The sequence below is a fragment of the Penicillium arizonense genome (genome assembly GCF_001773325.1).
Source record: "Penicillium arizonense strain CBS 141311 chromosome Unknown PENARI_contig031, whole genome shotgun sequence".
In the NCBI taxonomy this organism is placed as follows: domain Eukaryota; kingdom Fungi; phylum Ascomycota; class Eurotiomycetes; order Eurotiales; family Aspergillaceae; genus Penicillium; species Penicillium arizonense.
The window spans coordinates 1-20502 of record NW_019173308.1 but is presented as its reverse complement, the minus strand read 5'-3'; the positions used below and the strand labels follow the sequence as shown (position 1 = coordinate 20502).

General features: G+C 49.1%; 6 protein-coding genes across 6 annotated transcripts; 5 read left to right on the top strand and 1 right to left on the bottom strand.

The window, feature by feature from the left end:
• Nucleotides 1–745: 745 nt before the first annotated feature.
• PENARI_c031G00622 (H(+)-transporting V0 sector ATPase subunit a) lies at nt 746–3412 on the top strand (the record flags this gene model as incomplete). Its single annotated transcript, XM_022636442.1, has 3 exons — nt 746–871; nt 924–1002; nt 1050–3412. The coding sequence occupies 3 exons, from the start codon at nt 746–748 to the stop codon at nt 3410–3412; spliced, it is 2568 nt and encodes an 855-aa protein (XP_022483644.1).
• A 721-nt stretch (nt 3413–4133) lies between these two features.
• Nucleotides 4134–5192, top strand: fbp1 (fructose 1,6-bisphosphate 1-phosphatase; the record flags this gene model as incomplete). Its single annotated transcript, XM_022636473.1, has 1 exon — nt 4134–5192. The coding sequence occupies one exon, from the start codon at nt 4134–4136 to the stop codon at nt 5190–5192; it is 1059 nt and encodes a 352-aa protein (XP_022483641.1).
• Nucleotides 5193–5841: 649 nt separating this feature from the next.
• Nucleotides 5842–7538, top strand: PENARI_c031G11900 (uncharacterized protein; the record flags this gene model as incomplete). Its single annotated transcript, XM_022636522.1, has 5 exons — nt 5842–6152; nt 6208–6247; nt 6315–6639; nt 6708–7335; nt 7403–7538. 5 exons carry the CDS (start codon nt 5842–5844, stop codon nt 7536–7538), a joined length of 1440 nt encoding a protein of 479 aa, XP_022483680.1.
• Nucleotides 7539–10024: 2486 nt separating this feature from the next.
• On the top strand, nt 10025–14255 carry PENARI_c031G09571 (uncharacterized protein; the record flags this gene model as incomplete). Its single annotated transcript, XM_022636504.1, has 4 exons — nt 10025–10066; nt 10118–10224; nt 10332–10759; nt 10834–14255. The coding sequence occupies 4 exons, from the start codon at nt 10025–10027 to the stop codon at nt 14253–14255; spliced, it is 3999 nt and encodes a 1332-aa protein (XP_022483628.1).
• A 718-nt stretch (nt 14256–14973) lies between these two features.
• PENARI_c031G04210 (AHA1 family protein) lies at nt 14974–16258 on the top strand (the record flags this gene model as incomplete). The annotated part of the gene is made up of 4 exons (XM_022636469.1): nt 14974–15196; nt 15256–15338; nt 15400–16058; nt 16240–16258. 4 exons carry the CDS (start codon nt 14974–14976, stop codon nt 16256–16258), a joined length of 984 nt encoding a protein of 327 aa, XP_022483684.1.
• Nucleotides 16259–16615: 357 nt separating this feature from the next.
• Nucleotides 16616–17632, bottom strand: PENARI_c031G09583 (uncharacterized protein; the record flags this gene model as incomplete). The annotated part of the gene is made up of 3 exons (XM_022636506.1): nt 16616–16954; nt 17009–17262; nt 17317–17632. 3 exons carry the CDS (start codon nt 17630–17632, stop codon nt 16616–16618), a joined length of 909 nt encoding a protein of 302 aa, XP_022483665.1.
• Nucleotides 17633–20502: the final 2870 nt, after the last annotated feature.

Genomic DNA, 20502 nt, shown 5'->3' with positions numbered 1-20502 from the left:
GCACTCTCCTATCATATGCGGTTATATGATGATCCAAATAGTGGTTGGCGCCACTATTGGAATGCTCCTCTGCGGATCCGAAACTAGCACAATCGGTTACTATACGCCATTCGTGATCTTTTCTTCTCTGCTGACTTCCATCTTTGCGGGCCTTATAACAGCCTTTGGAGTTGGCACGAGCTTTGTACGACTGATCCTATACCCTGGCACGATTGAGGGTCTTGAGCGGCATGGTTTTGAGTAGTGAGTCTGAGAAATCGAGAGGTATTTATATTCTGGAAAACGATGTTGGCTAACCTGTGCTGGTGGTATAATAGTTGAAATAGATAAGTATATGAGTTGAGTGGGAGGTTGGAGGAGGGGGTGCAGGGCTTTGATAAGGCGAACTGCATCCTTTTCAGCTGAGGGGCCATATAGATCACACTTATTGAATACTAAAACGGAGGGAAAGCCATGTCCGGTTTATATCCATTAGCTGTTGATATCCTGGCCTGTACGAATTCTTTGTCATCAAATCTGTATTATATCATCAATTGACGTTCAAGGTCACGTGTGACAAAAGCGGCCAGCTTGACCGAGCCACATCGAGAACAAGCAGCATCTAAGGAGAGCCGTCAGGACTCTTGCAACAACCGACACCGAGATCAGTGTCTCTCTTTGGATTTATTGACCTAACTGGGTCTCTCATCTATTTCCCTCCTGCCCTTGGTGAGACGACACGGCTCTTGGTAGCCTCCTTTCCATCATGGCTCCGCAGGACACCTTCTTCCGCTCGGCGGATATGAGCTTGACACAGCTCTATATTGCCAACGAAATCGGAAGAGAGGTTGTGAGTGCTTTGGGTGAAGTTGGCGAGGTTCAGTTCCGTGATGTAAGTTGTACAGAACGCTTTGCTCTGATGACCCCCGCTGATCTGTTTCTAGCTGAACCCGGACACGAACGCTTTCCAACGTACATTTACCAAGGAGATTCGTCGCCTAGACAATGTTGAGAGACAGCTCCGTGAGTTTTTCCCCGCTAGTCAAGTCGACAATGTCCTAATTTGGCAGGTTATTTCCATTCGCAAATGGACAAGGCCGCCATTCCCATGAGATCTTCTTCCGACTTTTCCGATACACTGGCTGCTCCCCTGGCTTCCGAGATTGATGAGTTGGCTGATCGCAGTGAGAGCCTCGAGCAGCGAATCGTCTCCCTGAACGACAGCTACGAGACCCTGAAGAAGCGCGAAGTCGAGCTGAGCGAATGGCGATGGGTGCTGAGAGAGGCCGGTGGTTTCTTCGATCGAGCCCATACCCAAACGGAAGATATCCGCCAATCCTTCGATAATGACGAGGCTCCTTTGCTTCGCGACGTTGAGCAACACGCCCCCGGTCAGAACGGCGACACCCACGGTCAGCAGAGCTTCTCGGAGATGAACATTGGCTTTGTGGCTGGTGTCATCCCCCGAGACCGTATCGGAGCCTTTGAGCGTATCCTCTGGCGTACTCTTCGCGGTAACCTTTACATGAACCAGTCCGAGATTCCGGAGCCTATCATCGACCCGGTCACCAACGAGGAAATCCACAAGAATGTCTTTGTTATCTTTGCCCACGGCAAGAACATCCTTGCTAAGATTCGCAAGATCTCGGAGTCGCTCAACGCATCCTTGTACGGTGTTGATGAGAACAGCGAACTGCGCAGGGACCAGATCCACGAAGTGAACACCCGTTTGGGAGACGTTGGCAACGTGTTGAACAACACCAAGAACACCCTTGATGCGGAACTCAGACAGATTGCCCGTTCCCTCGCCGCGTGGATGATTATTGTCAAGAAAGAGAAGGCCGTCTACGATACGTTGAACAAGTTCTCGTACGACCAAGCGCGGAAGACGCTGATCGCCGAGGCATGGTGCCCAACAAACTCTCTTGCTTTGATCAAGTCCACTCTTCAGGATGTCAATGACCGTGCCGGTCTCACCGTTCCCACAATTGTCAACCAGATTCGGACCAACAAGACTCCTCCGACTTATGTCAGGACCAACAAGTTCACTGAGGGATTCCAGACTATCATGAATGCTTATGGTATTCCCAAGTACAAGGAGGTCAACCCTGGCTTGTATGCTGTCGTCACTTTCCCCTTCATGTTTGCCGTTATGTTCGGTGACTGCGGTCACGGTGCACTGATGACCATGGCCGCCTCTGCTATGATTTTCTGGGAAAAGAAGTTGCAGCGGACCAAGCTGGACGAGCTGACATATATGGCCTTCTATGGACGATATGTCATGTTGATGATGGGTCTCTTCTCGATTTATACCGGATTTATCTACAACGATATTTTTTCGAAATCCTTTACCGTCTTCCCCAGTCAGTGGCAGTGGCCAGAGGAAATCAAGGCCGGTCAAATGGTCGAGGCGACCTTGAAAGAAGGCTATCGCTTCCCCTTCGGTTTGGACTGGAACTGGCATGAGGCGGACAACTCCTTGCTCTTCTCGAACAGCATGAAGATGAAGATGAGTGTTCTCCTCGGTTGGTGCCACATGACCTATGCACTTTGCCTGCAGTACGTCAACGGACGGCACTTCAAGTCCAAGGTTGACATTTGGGGCAACTTTGTTCCCGGAATGCTCTTCTTCCAGTCTATCTTTGGTTACCTCGTCCTGACCGTGCTCTACAAGTGGTCTGTCAACTGGGGAGAGAAAGGAGAAAACCCCCCAGGTCTCCTCAACATGCTAATCTTCATGTTCCTGAGCCCCGGTACTGTTGAAGAACAGCTCTACCCGGGACAAGGAACGGTACAGGTCCTCTTACTCCTCCTTGCCCTGGTCCAGGTGCCTGTCATGCTCTTCCTCAAGCCGTTCTGGCTCCGCTGGGAGCACAACCGGTCTCGTGCCCTTGGTTACCGTGGCCTCGGCGAGCAATCCCGGGTTAGTGCTCTTGAAGACGAGGATTTGGACGGCGGCCTCGGCAACCGTGACAGTCTTGCCAGTGACGGAGAGGCTGTCGCCATGATCGCCCAGGATATCCACGAGGGTGAAGAGCATGAGGAATTCGAGTTTGGCGAAGTCATGATCCACCAGGTCATCCACACCATCGAATTCTGTCTCAACTGTATCTCCCACACGGCCTCTTACCTCCGTCTGTGGGCACTGTCACTCGCGCACCAGCAGTTATCAATCGTTCTCTGGACCATGACTATTGGTAGCGCCTTCAACCAGGAGAGCCCCGTCACCCGAGTTATCATGATTGTCGTCAGCTTCTACCTTTGGTTTGTGCTGACAATTGCCATTCTCTGTGTGATGGAGGGAACCAGTGCCATGTTGCACTCACTCCGTCTGCACTGGGTCGAGTCTATGAGTAAGCACTTTGTCGGCGAGGGTATTCCTTTCACGCCGTTCAGCTTCAAGACTCTTTTGGAGGATGATCCTGTCGACTAGAGAGCTTTCTTTTCGTTTTCACATGCGGGATTTCTTCCCACTTTTCTTTGTAATGTAAAGGGTCTAGAATATACATTATTAAGTTCCACCTGATATTGCTCCGTAGATCCCCTGGACTATTATTTTTAGCTCTAGATAGCTCTCAATACTGTTGACCGCATTACCTAAATCTGAATCTTTTCAAGTCCGCATGACTATGAGTGGGGAACAGGGAATTCATTCTTCCGTTGCTGATCCCGAGGCCGAGTCGGGCAAGGGAGAGATCGGAAGAATCTAGACCGTCACTTGGGTATACTTGCAGGTGTATGTTCAAGATGTAGCTCGGAAAAATTGCTAAGCTATGGGCTATTATAGGATATGAAAATCTATGATCAGCAATCAAATTTGGCTACTTTTCATCAAATTTATATAGATAGAGCACGGGCATTCCCGGCTTAGGTAGGGGGGAAACCGGGCGAGGGGGTCGGAGGGTCACGCGGGGCAGAATGACGAAAACGAGAGGGCGGCAGTCGGGACTGAGGTCACTCTTCCCCCAGACTACTTCTACCTTGATTCCCCTCTGACGTTACGGTCCACTTACAACTTTTTTGTTTCTAAGATTCTTGTTTGAAGCTTGTCACACTGCTACTTAAGCTTTGCTCAATTCAATTTACCTCAATTGCATCTTAACTTACAATTCCCCTTCTACCCCTCTACAACCCCCCCATCTATATCCCTCAAAATGGCCTCAGGCGCACCACCCCCCGTCGGACAGGAGAACATTAACACCGACATTGTCACACTCTCCCGCTTCTTCACGGAAGAGCAGATCAAGTACCCCGAAGCCTCCGGTGACTTCACTCTTCTGTGCCATGCCCTCCAATTCTCCTTCAAGTCCATCGCCTACTACATCCGTCGTGCCTCTCTGATCAACCTGACCGGTCTGGCCGGTTCATCCAACACAACCGGCGACGACCAGAAGAAGCTAGACGTGATCGGCAATGACATCTTCATCTCCGCCATGCGCGGCTCCGGCAAGTGTCGCATCGTCGTCTCAGAAGAAGAGGAAGAGGTGATCAAGTTCGACGAGCACCCCAACGCCCGCTACGCCGTCGTCTGCGACCCCATCGACGGTTCCTCCAATCTGGACGCCGGTGTCTCCGTCGGCACCATCTTTGGTATCTTCCAGCTCCCCGACGAAGTCCTCGGCCCCAACAAGTCCGTCGGCCCCGAGCACCTCCTGCACCCCGGTACCAGCCTCGTCGCCTCTGGATTCACCATGTACGGTGCCTCCGCCCAGCTGGTCATCACTATGCGCGGTGGCGGCGTCAACGGCTTCACTCTCGAGAACTCCCTGGGCGAGTTCATCCTCACCCACCCCAACATGCAGATGCCCTCCTCGCGCTCCATCTACTCCGTCAACGAGGGTAACAGCATGTACTGGGACGAGTGGTGCAACGCCTACTTCAACAGCCTTAAGTACCCCGGCGAGGGCAAGAAACCTTACAGTGCCCGTTACATTGGTAGCATGGTTGCTGATGCCTACCGGACTCTGCTCTATGGTGGTGTGTTTGCCTATCCCGCCGACTCCAAGAGCCCCAAGGGCAAGCTCCGTATCTTGTACGAATGTGCGCCTATGGCTATGCTGTTTGAGAATGCTGGTGGCTTGGCTGTCAACTCTCGCATGGAGCGTTTGATGGAGGTTGTTCCTGAGCACATTCACGATAAGAGTGGTGTCTTCCTTGGCTCCAAGGACGAAGTTCAGAAGATCATTGATATGTACAACAAGTACCATAAATAAGCGTCTCGTCTAGATGTTCTTTGATTCTTTGGATGCCGGGGTACTTGGCCTTTTTCCCTCTTACGCTTTTATTCATCGACCTTATTTCTGGATCGATGAGTTAGCTGGTCGGAGTTTGTGGTTTGGTGTCTTGACATCTGTCTTGCCGTCTTGTTGTTTTAAGCGTTTTATGATACTTCTCGGAAATACAGGAATTACATTAAATTATTCAAATACTTTTCTCGTCTTGGAAACTGCTTCCCACAGATAATCAGGCTAAGCACTATAGAGTACTAGGGTATCCCCCGAGCCATGCAGAGGTTGTTCCCTCCTCTGGAGCTTAGCTTTGATAGCGCCCTCATGATTAAGATACTCTGCTCCCAGGTATAGCGGTTTAAGCATTCAAAAGTACCCAAATCATGCAAAATATAAACCCTCCACAGAGCTCCTAGAGCGCCATCTCGGCAATCTAACATCCCGACGAATCACATCCGGACTTGGCAATAGCTTGATGCGATAAAGCGTCGCTTTCGCCCGTGTCACTCAACATTTGCCGCGATGGCGTGCTCCGGAAATTTCAGATTTATAGTAACCGTGAAGGCCGAGAAAAAAAGCTCACTCGATCTGCAGTGTTCCCCCCATCGCATATTGTACAATCCTGCTATCAACAATGGAATCTCATGCTATTGAGAAAGCGCCGCACACGACAGACGCAGAAGAGAACCCAGGCATCAAGACAGAAACCCCACATGGCTCCGAACCACGCCGCCAGAAATGGTACGAATGGTTTGCACCGACGGATACACCCGCCGAGCGAAAGCTGATCCTCAAGCTCGATGGGTTGATCATTGTGTTCGTCTTCCTGGCATATTGGGCTAAAGTCCTTGATTCGTCCGCAACGAGTACCGCCTATGTGAGCGGAATGAAGGAGGATTTGAGGCTGTATGGGAATCAACTGAATTACCTACAGACGGTATACATGTATGCGATCTCTATACTCTCCCTGATATGTGATCTATGGCGCTGATGAGGTTAGGGTTGGATTTATTACTATGCAGATTCCTTTGACGCTGGTGGTTCGTATTTACTTACCATTGGAGCTATGGATGGGGCTCTAGATTGCTAACCGGAAAATACAAATAGATGACCCGCTGCCCAGTCAACTATTTCCTCCCAGCAGCTGATCTATTATGGGGCGTTTTCACTCTGGCACAATACAAAGCCAGCAACGTCACTCAACTCTACGCCTTGCGCTTCTTCGTCGGAGCACTTGGCGGCTTCTTCTTCCCAGCCGTGCAGTGGTACCTAGGAAGCTGGTACAAACGCTCAGAACTATCGCGTCGAGGCGCCATCTTCTTCATTGCCAGCCAAGTTGGCAGCATGAGTTCCGGATATATCCAAGCAGGCGCCTATGCCAGACTAGATGGTCGATATGGGATTGAAGGATGGAGATGGCTATACATCATCTGTGAGTGGTTACACATATGCACAGGCGCCTCTCTGTCTACTAGACAATAGCTAACACTCGGACAAAAGGCTTCGCCTGCACAATCCCCATTGCATTCCTCGGCCTCTGTCTCCTGCCAAGCACACCAGATAAATGCACTTCCAGATTCCTGAGCGCGGACGAGATCCGTCTTGCGCAAGAGCGCATGGCATCTGAAAACCGCGAGGCTCGCCAACCGTTTACCAAATCGAAGGTCATTCAGATCCTCAAAGGCTGGAGGCTGTGGGTCCTAGTCGCATTTGCATTTTTCTTTTCTCAGGCCGACGGCGTATCCTCGAACAGTGGTCTTCCACTATGGCTCAAAGCAGAGGGATACTCAGTCGAGAATATCAACACGATCACTACGGTCTCGCCGGCTGTTACTATCGTGGCGTCTGTGATCTGTGCGGTCTTTTCGGATATCTATAATGCAAAGGCTAGCTTAATCGCTACAACGGCTGTGCTAAATATCTTCGCTTGCATCGTTCTCGCGATCTGGAATGTCCCCGTTGGCTTGAAATTCTTTGCGTTTTTCTTGTCTGGGACTGCAGATGGTATTGCTGCTATTATCTATGCTTGGGCTAATGATATTTGTGCTCATAGTGCTGAGGAGCGCGCTATTGTTATTAGTACTATGAATACTATTGGGAATACTTTTGGGGCTTGGATTCCGCTCTTGTGAGTTTTGGTTTTTCAGGATGTCTGTTATCGGAGCTTGCTGACTTTTCCGTTTTTCTTTATATAGTGTTTGGAAGACTGTTGATGCACCTAGGTATCTCATTGGGTATAATTGGACTATTGCACTTGATGTGTGCATGCTTGTCATGTTGGTAGTTTTGCAGAAGTTCTGGGCCCGTGAGCAGAAGCGGTCTCGATCATAGAGTACTATAGGACGTCAGGTCATTTTAAATAGAGCATAAATATGCGTAATTAGACTGTTCAATGCAATGGATGAATGTTATAGACCAAAATTTACTATATCTTCATATGTATGTCAGGGCTTGAGTACAGCCTCCAGCAAAGATATATAATGTTCATCTTCAATATCATGAATGGGCTGTGAATTGAACAATTGACTAATATAAGTTGGAGCTAATATTGACATCTTTCTTTATGAACATCTTCAGCATCTTTTATATATTGCTTCATGGCTGGCAGATATTCCATATTCCAACCATTTCGTGGTGTTGGGGCACATGACGTAAGCGAAACTCGCCTGGAGGGGCACTAGTCCCAATGCAGCCTAAACCCGGCTGTACGTGGTTCCGCGCCGGAGGAGCTTGAAAAAAGTTCAAATTTGTGTTTTCACTTCTTCTTTTTCCTCCATCCTATGCTCATCCTTCAGCATGATCAATGCTTCTGCAGAAGGGTGACTCAAGTCGACCCTTGGCCTTTGCCAACCTTAAAAACGTTGCAATGTCTTTTTCCGCTAACTAGTAGTGGCTCAACAGGATTTGCAAAAATGGTTCGTTCATTTCCCCCTTCCTCTCCTCGACCCCAACCGAGCACCCAACATGATGATACCTATAACCAAATACAAACTAGAGTCTTTGATCCTACGGGAAGTGAAACTCATGTTATTGCACGTCAGGCTGATATCACATCATTGCTTTGAATTATCACACAAGCCTAGATTGGACTGAGCTAACTCGGCTTTCCAGGAATTTTGAAACAAAAATTTCATTCGCAGATTGAAATCCTACAACAAGCGCAGATGGTGAGCACTACCCTTGTTTCCCTCTATCCACCTTTTTACCATGATGAACGCACACGTATTATATACGCTGGAAATTACCGTCTCAGACTTTCGGGTCGTTGATGATAACTAATGGCTATTACTGAACCTTACCTTAACTCCACATTTGCATCCTGAAGAATTTTTTCAGACCATATGCTAATGTTTCAAAAGACCTTTAGGCAATAGCGCTGTTGGCTCACATGGTAAGCCTCAGACACTTCACCTACCTTACCATATGTCCGAAGATGAAACGGCACTGGGCTCCGACGGCATTAAAAAATGTTCGGTCATGATGGATATGCCCATTTTGCGGCAGGCCTAGAAAACCTCGCCCACTGAGACATGTCATATATTCATCGACTTGTGAGATGGTTTCGTGACACAGTCACTAATCATTTGAATAGAAGCGCATTCTTCCTTTACGATTGGGAACAACCTGTAATTGTAGAAGGTAGGCGAACCAGTCTTTTATCTCCATCACCTACCTACCTTCTATGATGATACCCTTTTAGATGACGAGTCTGATTCGAGTTTTCGATGCTGACACATCTTTTTAAATAACCATTCATGCCTTTCTGACATTCACCTCTACACATTGTTCACTCATCAAAATTTGTTGGCTTGTGCTAATGAATTTTTAAAGACAGATTTTTCTTTCCATCATGGACTCATCGAGTACTTGGTCAGACTTAAGGTGTATGTACACCTCGTCTCTTTTCCTCTTCAACCTTTCATGATGAAACGACACAAACAAAGACAAGCATATGTCCGAGCCAGCTTGCTGGCGAAGACGAGAACCGTCATGCCTGATTCGTCTCAAGCCTTTTGACTGCTGCCATGTCCAGTCAGTACAAGATGCTGATGTATCTCGTACAGAACAGAAACACACTTTGAGAAAACTAATCCCACAGACGCCAATGGCGGCCTGATCCATATTCGGTAAGCTATCTCTGCCTTCTCCGTCCCTTCCCCATCTTTTAATGATGAATCATTACAACATTATCACGACGGTCAACATAAGGAATTTATATTGATGACCATCGCCTGTGACAAGGCATTGATCTGAAACCCCTCTACACAAACTCTCTCTTGACATCGTTGTTAGCTGTGATACTAATATCGATTAGTGAACAGGTTCATACCAATGTCGCATCCGACGGTCTTGTCTCGGCCGAGGCATGTGGCCGATCATATCCAGGACTTGTTTATAAGTCTGCAGTAGCTAGGAGTTTATGCTCAAGAATACCAATAAGAATGATTTGAGAAACTCCCGAACCTTGTTCCCAACATATAAGTCTCTTGATTAGCTCCAAACAAACCCTGGCCCCAGTCAGTCTTTGTTTTTTGGACACCCCTGCATCTCCAGTAGCTGATAAATCCCGTGTTCTCAGATCTCTTGGCTGTGGTTTGCTGGAGATGGTGCGGAGACACCAGCCTCAGCCTGTCACAGACAACTATAAGCGCCGAGCACGGGCCATATGTGATGAGAACCTCCAAGCTGCATAACAATCCCCAGCCTCTCATCCACCCTGGAAAATCCTTCTGCTTCTGTTCCAAATATAGATACTTTTAGCCCATAGCGCACCACACGACTGGGTCTTCATTCATTGGCCCTATGAAGCCGTAACGATGAATTTCTCCTGCCTAGGCAAGCCAGCCCTCCGCCTAGCTGTAGCAAAGAATAGAAACATTTTAGCGTCCCGCCTGACCAGTGGCCAATAGCTTTCCCTTCTCACATCCTGTTGGGCTTGCGATTTCCTCTCTTCCATCCAGGCGCGCGGTGACCATGGCTTCGGATCGGGTTGCTTCTTAGAAGGCTGCACAGCCCAGTATGAATAGGTTCGCAAATACCCATCTGCCTATGTTTCTTCTGAAACCCCCACCTTCTGCCCTTGCTACGCGCGGATACGATACAATACTGATCGTCCATATCTAGTTGGTTGGGTTCTAATCATGCAGCCGACGAGCAGCCGTTGAGCAATCACTACCCCGGCTGGTCGTCGACAGCTGCTAGTCCGAGTAATCAGCAATCTCCAGGCCGTCGAGAGCATGCCGTACAGCCGCCTTTGTTGACTACGGCTTTGAGTGGTCCTCAGTATCAGGGCCTCGGGGCTGGTCTGGGGCATACACCGACGCCTTTATCATCTACTTCGCTTTCGAGCCCTTTTACTCACGGCCAGTCGCCTTGTGTTCCTTCACCCATCAACGGAAGGTCAGTCTCGTCTTCTTCGATGGCGTCGAGGAATTCATACAATGTACCGTACAACCCACAGGACTGGGGGCCCCCCGGTAGGCCTTCGGCGCAGGGCTATCTTCAGCCGGGAAGTATGCATCGGGTGACGCCGCAGAGGAATAATAACCCAGGTTCGTCTAACCCATAGCCCATATATTATATTGGGCTATGCTTGAGAGGCATGAACGTTATTAATGCTTGGTAGATGTGCCGGTATCTCCACCACCTCCACCATATTCACCCCCCAGCAACCAAAATCGAGTACCGCAGGACTTTGCTGGCCCGGCAAACCCTCACTATGCCGCAAATCCTTCTCCACCTAACACGAGAGAAGGTGATTTCGATATGCCTGTTCAATATCAAAGGCGCTCAGACCGACCTAGGCCTCTATCTATGGTATACCCATCTAACGCGGATGCTCACCGTCAGTCTTTGCCTCCTCCTCCTCCACCACAGGGACACCCAGCGAGCAGGTCTGTTTCTCAAAACCGATCTGAGTATCAGGGTGTGCCTTACAATGTCACACCGAATCACAGACCCAGATTGTCTCAGTATGATCAGGGTTATAACGAGCAAATATCTGTGACACCCGCCCACCTAGAGACACCGTCTCGACCCCCTGCATCACGAAGAGCCGCATCGGCCGGGGCAGTGCCGAGCAGTGCGGGCTCATCGAGGGCGGGAAGTCAAACGAGGAATCGATCACCATCAACAAATAATAATTGGGAACCTGGTATGCCGCTCCCGCCGCCACCTCCAGGACCTCCTCCCACCACAAGGTCCGTCAGCGTAAGCGGCTCATCAGAATCATCCATGAGAACACCTCAAGGGTCTGTTGGCCGGACAAGGAGAGCACCACCTGTGCTAGGAACAGGACTTGGAAGTATCCCGCCCACACCAGCAGACTGGATCGATGAGGGATATCTGAACAGCCGACCAACGGAACCCTTATATGTCGATACGGCAAAAGCAGCCAAAGCACCAGAGCCGTCAGAAACCGATCCCCATAACACAGCCAACCAAAGAACACCCGGGAGTGGAGGTCTTTTCCGCAGCTCAGCAATTCGCGACCCTAGTGCCAAGGGTATCCGTGAAAGACGAATCGAACGACGTAACCGCCAAAGCCAGGTTTATGAAGATGTCACCAGCGCAGTATCCACGAGTGGCAACCCATGGGCCGATGCGCTCGAGCAGATCAAACCTTCGAATCTCATCCTTCCAGACCAAAGCACCAGCCCGGATCAGACTCAGCATCCGAAGTCCTCTAGGTACACTCCTCGCAGCACACGCAGTATTGGATCGGAGGGTCAGCGGACTGCCTCGCGGTCCCGGGCAGGTTCCACTGGTCTCTTTTCGGACCAATCGTCCTATGGTACCCCCAGACAAGAACCTAGCTCCGCTGGTGTTGGTCCCTCTGCGGCATTTGCTCAAACGCCTCCCTTCTCACCCAATGGAGAGGGCTCTTCTGGATACCCCAAAGAAGCAAGCCAGGTAATTCCACCAAAGGCTCTGCCAACTCCACCTCTTAATTCCGGTAAGGAGGTTAGACCACGCTCTCGTGCTCCGTCACGAGGAGCGGAAGACCGTCCTATCTCACACATCCTTCACATGCCGAACGACGCTGTGTCAATGATGAAGCCATTGTCACCGCGTCGGACTCCTGGGCAGCAAACGCAGCAGGCATCGATGGAAGCGATTATCAAACAAGACCCTACATTTTTGCAGGATGCCATGGAACGGCACAAGGCTTTCATCGAGAAGGAATCCAGCGCTATAGATGAGACTGAAGCGCTCAAGACTTTTGCGGACTATATCCTGGCCGAGTCTCAAATCCGACGCCAACGATATGCGAAGGTCTGGGAATCCTTTCAAGTTGATGATGTGCGTCGAAACCTCTTCGAGATGCCGCTCATTCAGCCATCGAAGGCTAAGCCCCAGCCAAAGTTGGATATACCCTCAAACCGAGCTGGTCGGCCTGAGTCTGCGTGGTGGAATAACTACCAACCTTGTCTGTCGCCGATTGCTAGTCTCAATATGAGCAATGATGAGATGAGCTCTCGGGGTCGTGCACCAAGCCGCTGGTGGGAGTCAAAAACTGGTTCTAGCAGTGAGGGTGGGGAGAGGAGGGTTCAACGTTCCAAGCGAGAATCAAAGTATATGGGCTTGCCACGGGAGGCGATGCAGTGGGACCAGGAGTTGACGCCTTCTCAACCCAAAGACGTGAGTATGAATTACAGGACCACGGAATATGGCCCTGATGAGTATCCACCTGAGAAGGTCGGATGGCATGAAGAGTCTCCTGCGAATTCTACCAGTAGTGGACATCAGTATACGGAAACCCGCAGACTGGATGTTTCGCGCTTGATCACATTGCCTCCGCCTTATCCTCGACATCACCCTGCTGTGAATAACAGCCACCCAGACCTCGTCACCCATCGAACTACAGTCCGTTCCATTACGGACCTGACTGAAATCAAGACCACCAGGCATCGGTACAAGGCTGACGTGGAACGGATGCTCCAGGAGCATCAAGTACAAGTCGACCAGGGTCACCGCCACTTCAAATCCAATATCCAAAGCCAGATCCAGGAAGGAAGTCTCACATTCGCTGAGGCGGCAGAAGCGGAGGCAGCGATGATCGTCGAGGAGAATGAGCGTGAAAGGGCGATGGTAAAACGTCAGCTTGATACGTACCAAGAGATCGTGTTGAAGCCCATACATGTCATACTTGCCGACAGGATTAGCAGAGCAACAGCTTGCATCGACAAATTGAGCAGCATGCTATTCGACGATGCACAGCGTGAGACACCAGACTCAACACAGGAAGAGGGCGATGAAAAGCCCGAACTCCTAGAGAAACTGACACAGCTGAAATGGCTCTTCGAAGCCCGCGAGCTGCTTCACCGCGAATTGTTCGACCTCGTCAGTGACCGTGACGACAAGTATAAAGCCGTCGCGCTCCTGCCATACAAGCAGAACAAGAACGAAGACAAGCTGCGGGAGACACAAGCGTTCTTTTCTCAGGACGCGCTGGACAGGCGCGTAGAGTATGAGAACGAGGCGCTTTCCCGACTTGAATCGTTCCTGAATGTCATTGAGCAGAACGTCGTGCGAGGCGTGGAGGTGCAATTATCCGCTTTCTGGGATATTGCCCCATCGCTCTTGGCGCTTGTGCAGCAGGTGCCTGAGGATCTGCGTGGTTTCCAGGTGCAGATTCCTGCAGATGAATACGAGGAGAATCCGAGCTACCACTCTCACCCGCTGCAGTATCTGTACACGCTGCTATCACACGCCGAGAAGTCGAGTTACCAGTTCATCGAGTCGCAGACGAATCTGCTTTGTCTGTTGCATGAGGTGCGGTCTGCTGTTATGCGAGCGAATCGCAATCTCCTGGAAGCGGAGCGTATTAAAAGAGGGGAGACGGAGGAGGACGTGCGTCGTGAGATGGAGATGACTCGTGCTGATGAAGAGCTGGCTCTTACGACGGACCTCAAAGACAAGGTTGCTACAGTTGAGGGTCAATGGACCGAGGCGCTGGGGAGTCAGATTGAAGGGCTCAGGGAACGGGTGAAAGAGCAGCTTGTGAGTGAGGATGGTTGGGAGGAATTGGAGCAATTGGAGGAATAGAGTGTTTTTTATGCTATTGGTTTATGTGATATCCCCATTCGTTCGTTACAGATCTGGTTTTTCTGGCAGTGCCGCGACACTTGATTTTCTGGCCTTGGACTGGGCTTCAGGGTTTCGGATCTAAATATACAATATTGAATCTTGAACATTTCATTTCTGGACGTTGATGAGAGAAGCTGATAGATGACGATGGTGAATAATTCAGACCCACAGTCACGTGCACCTTCTAGAGTCTTCCGCGCTCAAATAGCTTCTTCCCCCTCAACTCTTCATCTTCCTTTCTCTTTCTTCTCATTCCCCAAGTCTTTGATTTTTGGACTTGAAACATCGTCAACTGTAAGTGTGCACTGCATTGTTTTCTGCATTTCCTTTCACCAGAGCGAGAGGTGGCAAAATTTCCACTCTGCCCCTCGAGCTCGAAATTTTCCAATTGGCCTCATATGAAGAGACATCAGCTGGCACCAGTCTGAGATAGGTGGTTTAAACCATCTTATTTGCGGACAACGCTTTTTCGTCCGGGAACATACGCCCCGGTCCTGACAATGGCTTCCTTGCATGCAATTTTTCTCATGAAAAAAATTATGTTCATGGCTAACATGGAATTCCAACAGAACCCACCCTATACGCGATAAAGCTTGCACACAGAATTAAGGAGGAGGAACTTGCCTCTTACCCTCAAATCAGAATTTTTCTTTTCCCCTAGCTTCAATTCATCATCATGGTTCTTCACAACCCCAACAACTGGCACTGGGTCAACAAGGATGTCTCTGGCTGGGCCAAGGAATACTTGCAGCAGAACCTGGTCGGCATCAGTGTCGAGGAAGGGGGCGTGTCAGCCAAAGTAGACAAGCTGTTGTCCATGGATGGCGACGTAGATGTCAGCCAGCGCAAGGGCAAGGTCATCACTCTTTTCGATGTCAAAGTGTCGCTAGAATACTCAGGTTTGTAGTCCAATATCAATTTATTTCCCTGGACCTGGCAGGCTGAGACGCTTCCACAGGTAAGACCAAGGACGCCGAGGATGTCAGCGGCACTATTCGCATCCCCGAGGTAGCCCACGACACCGAGGAAGATGAGTACGTCGTACGTTCATTGTCCCCGTCTCCCAAGACAACCCCCCCAGTAAAACTAACCCGTAAAACAGTTCGAGATCGAGAACCACGCCGACTCCAACTCCAAGCAGCCCGTAAAGGACCTGGTACGCACAAAGCTCGTCGCGCAACTCCGTTCCGCCCTCGGCGGGTTCGCCAACGCCCTCATCACCGAGCACGGCAAGGACCTCCAGCACGCACCCGGCGTGAACCCTTCCAGCGGCTTCCCTAAAGCCATCGTCCACCCTCAAACCAAGTCCACCGAGGCCTCTAGCACCCAGACTACCACTACCTCCAAGACCGGCAAGGTCGCCGTCAACACCACCACCGTGACAGCCTCCGATGAGTTCCGTACCACAGCCGGCGAGCTCTACAGCACTTTCACCGACCCGCAGCGCATTGCTGCCTTCACACGTGGCCCTCCCCGCCAGTTTGACGGCGCCCAGGTTGGCGGCAAGTTCGCCATCTTCGACGGCAATGTGACTGGCGAGTTCGTGACTCTCAACGAGCCCAAGCAGATTGTCCAGAAGTGGCGTCTGGCTCAGTGGCCCGAGGGTCACTTCAGTTCGCTAGAGATCAACTTCGACCAGAATGATATCGACGGTGTTACTCAGATGCGTGTTACTTGGTCTGGCGTTCCTGTTGGCCAGGAGGATGTCACCAAGCAGAACTGGGACATGTACTATGTTCGCAGCATTAAGCAGACTTTCGGGTATGTAACCTCCTCCCTTCCCCTTGCCTCTCTATTTCCCTGGATCATTGGGATCTCCCTACGTTTCTTTCCTGGACATCTTTGCCAATCCGCGGCCCTGTCTATAGATCCAATCCTCCTTCCAAATCATCTTGGCCGTGGAACCAGTTACTAACGTTCCTTGTTCTTCTCTTTGCTATAGGTTTGGCACTATTCTCTGATCGACTGCATGACATATTAACAGTGGCATGAAACACACAAAACAATGCATTCGAAGACTTCTTATTTCTGGTTACATGAATTGGCTACAGATAAAACCGCAAGACAGTGAGGCCTTCTAGATTTGTCTTATTTGTTTTCAATTCTTGTTTCTCTTTTTTCTTTTATTTTTCACCCGTGGCCCGGCTGCAATCTTGTTGGGTCTGGGCACTATGATGCTACGATAGATGGTGTTATGTCTATGATAATGAAGATAAGATTATGTTTGATCTAACCACTTTCTTGATTGCCGCGGTGCCTTGAGCCCTTTCTCCCTGAGTAGGTACTCGACCGTATTTGAAGACAGGAATACAGTCTGCCTAGGAAGAAGACTTGTACATAACCCTAAGGAAGAGATCCCCCGCATGCCCATTATCCTCCGTATGCTTTCCCTGCCCTTTGAAGCGTAATCTCAGAAGCTCCAACCCCTCACCAGACGCGTCACTTGTCAAAGTCGGTCTCTTGAGCTTCGCATCCAGAAGAATCTCAAGATCTTCGGGGTTGAAAGATATCTGATAAGGGGGCAATCCGTCACAACGCTGAACCGTATGGGCGAGTCCACTACAAATAGTGTGTTCATTGAGCCAGATGCAATCTTTTATATCGTAGCCATAGTAACTTGCCCGTTGCATGTAACTGTTGAAGATATGCTGCTCAAGCTAGATGCGAATTAGAACAATCCAATGGCCCATAACACCAAAGGATGTACTTACTGTTTGGATCTTGAGTCTGAGATCCCGCTTTCCGAGGTTGAGGTCTTCATCACCGCATCCTTTGAAGAGGTATTCCTTTTCGACCTGGACCTTGCCCTTGAATTTGAGTTCGTGGACTACGATCTTCTCCTGTCCGCACTGAAACACCCGCTGCTCGACGTATATACTGGGATCGCATTGTTCTTCGTCAGGTTTGGCTATGAATACCGTAATTGGGGCATAGGTCGCATTGGCATCCAGAATATTCGGATCGTCTGTCCGTCAATTATTAGTCATCCCTCTCTCCTTACGACGAATAAAGAACATACCAGAAACGAATACCTTTCTGAATTTATAACCCAGCACTTCATTGCGCTCCGGACTGGTGTCCTGACTTCGAGTGAAGATAGTAAGGGGAATGCCGGTATTTTGACCGCGGCATTCCACTAATTCTGCGATCGAACCTTTATAGATCGACTCGCCGATAATGCAATCTGAGATACCCTCATTCATTTGCTTGGTCTGTTTTCGAGATGGCTTGGATGACTTTTTTCTGTCGATTTTTGCAGATTTCCTCGTATGCAGAATAGGGTTATCGCTGGCATCTAGGTCGTGTACTGTTGCAGGGCGTGGTTTCGATCTCATGCTGTTTTTGTTTGTTTAATCGAAGGATCGCGGATGGCATGGCGCCTTAAATGTTTGGTGGCCTTCTGCAATCCAGGCATATGAGACGCTGGTGTACATTAGTAGGGCGACTACTGCACATTGACTGCGAGATAGTACTTTGTGCATGGATCTGACCAATCAGAATGCTCTTATGCATCTAGGATTACAATCCCGAGCCCCTTAATTTATGAAGACAGCGAACAGGAGACAAAATGGTCGATAGCGCTTCCGATGTAGTTCCGCTGAGCAGATCGGATGACCAAGTGAGCTCACCCTCCTTTTCCCCAAGCGCTTCCCCAATTTTGCTCCCTAGTCATTCCGATTGTGTAGCCCTAATGTTTTGGTACTAAGCTATTGGCTTTCAATTTCCTTGTTTAGGAACGCGCTGGAGTTTCGTACTCCAACCAAGAAGGCAACCATGCCATTTTTGTGCTCGATAACTGAATCCTCAATCCCTGGCATACATGTCGTCCATAAAGGCCAGCGGACGACTCTCTAAATTCTATATTTTCATAGCCTTATTTGACCGCATTCTTACCTTATCCTATAATACCAATATACCATCCCTCAAAGCCCTCCTCCTCCCAACGATTCTTTCTCTCGCCGCAACCCCCTCTTTCGCCGCTACCACAACGACGAGCGATTGTCCCCAAAGCTGGTACAAAAATTCATTTAAACACCAAACCAACTGCTGCTATGGTCATATGATGATCGAGACCACAGATGCTTACTGCTGTGTTTACGATTTGACCCCCAGAACGGAAAACCCATCTACTTCCACAAAAACTGCAACGTCATTTGAGGACGAATGGGCCGGGGCAGACTATTGCTTCAAAAAGATTCCTTTCACAGCCAGTGATTATTCGAGTCAGGTCTCTTTGGCATCGGCGCAGGCTGTCGCAACCAACCAACACAGGACCTTCGACCAATGAGGCGACTTCAACGAGCACAAGCTCAGGCTCGAGCTCCACTAAGGCATCGGCATCTGTGACTCCGACTACGAACGCGGCTATGTCGCTCGCCACGGCTAAGGGGGTGGTGCTTGGTGGTGTCGGAGTTGCTGCGGCTTTTTTTGCTTTGTGATCTGCAATTGTTAATGTACATCACTTGATATGCATGCATGAGAACTCGCTGTATTGTACATCTTTTCGTTGGTTGTCGTTGATCATCATACCATGCTTCCACTATGGATATAGACTGAAGGAACTACAAATTACCAACAGGCACATAAACGAAGATCGACTTCTCCGGTCCTGGAAGCTTCAGCAAGTTAAACCGTGAGGGCCCCTCATACTTCAAGGCTTCCTTATGAATCAGGGCCCACGTCAACTTTTCATCGTAACTTCTGCCGACTCAGTACCAGAGGAAATTGGACCAATATCGTATACTTCGTCAAGTAAAATATGCATTACGTCCATCGTCTTTCCGCGGCCTTTAAATTGATTCACCGATAGCACATGTGAAGTGCTGATTCAAAAGACCTCAAAAAATACTTCCTAGTCCCGTATAAATCTAGGTAGACAAATGGTTAACTATACAGTGGTTGTTGACAGTATAGCGTCCACATCCATAAGTATATGTCATACTTTCGGCACATTATTTCGTCTGGGGGGGACTTTCTACTAGCGGAAACTATCTAATCAAATTAGAAATTGACACAAGCAATTCCATGGATAACTACAGGATACCGGACTCGCTCTCAATATCAGATGATATAATAGTGACATCTCCATTGATCTAGGGAGCTTTATAGCTAATTTTAGCACCTGATCCGATTTGGGTCGCGAAACGACGGGTGTCGAGGATGACGAACCGTGGGTCGAACTCAGAGGAGCCAAGTTAAAGCCTATCTACCTGCCAAGCCAGCTATTTTAAAGGGCTAAACAACACCAAACTAAAGCTCTCGAAGTGCTTGGACTTGATCTCAAGACCAAACAATGTATTTAAGCTAGCGATAGTGATGTGCATAAAAGTAAATGTCTTGGACAAAACTGGTCTGCGGAAAGTCAAAATCGACACGATTTGGGAAACACGCGACTTCATTACAACACGACACATGCAAACCGTGGAGACCTTTTTCTTTGGGGAAATTGCTTGTCCAGGCCCAAGAATACTAAGCGGTAGTGAATAGTTCCAAGAAACTAGATTATGTTGAACAAGAAGTGACGTTCTTTGCCAATTTGGCTCAAAAGCGAGGCAGAGGATGAATAAAGAACCAAGCTGACCCAGAATAGCATTTTAGTTCAGGTTAAACGATGATGTATGCCAAGTAAAATCAGAGAATCAGAGCTGGGTTGATCATGGACTCGTTTAGATCTGACCTGTATTGTGAAAATGTATCTTTCACTTCCTTGGCGCCGATAAATGTCCTCATGTGGCCTCCAGAGTTTATTCATAATCATGTTATTATCAATCGCTTATGTTCTTTTGAAGCGAACAAACGTATATGCATGCACGCTGTCCCCATGTCTTGAAACTTGAGCTGTACCTATACGAACCTTGAGATATCGAGTTGCGCATCTAGAGCAGGTTATTATAGCTGTGTTAGGCTTTAATTCCCGTTTATCCTTCATCAATCTGGACAGCAAATGCCGCCGAGCAGGCAAGCTAGCTAGATCGAGACCGTTGAGCCAATGCGATAAATCCGGGGAAAATAGAAAACAGAAAAGAAGTATCTAAATAAAGAGTAAGCCACTACCATGGTTGGGCCCGAAGCGTGACATCACCTAAGCTGCTGCAGGACCCTGCATGAGAGGTCCAGACAAACCCCGGATTTCAACTCTTGCTTTCTAAATCTTGTTTCCTTTCCTCTTTCACCGATCTGTTTGGATGCAGGGTCTCTCATCCCC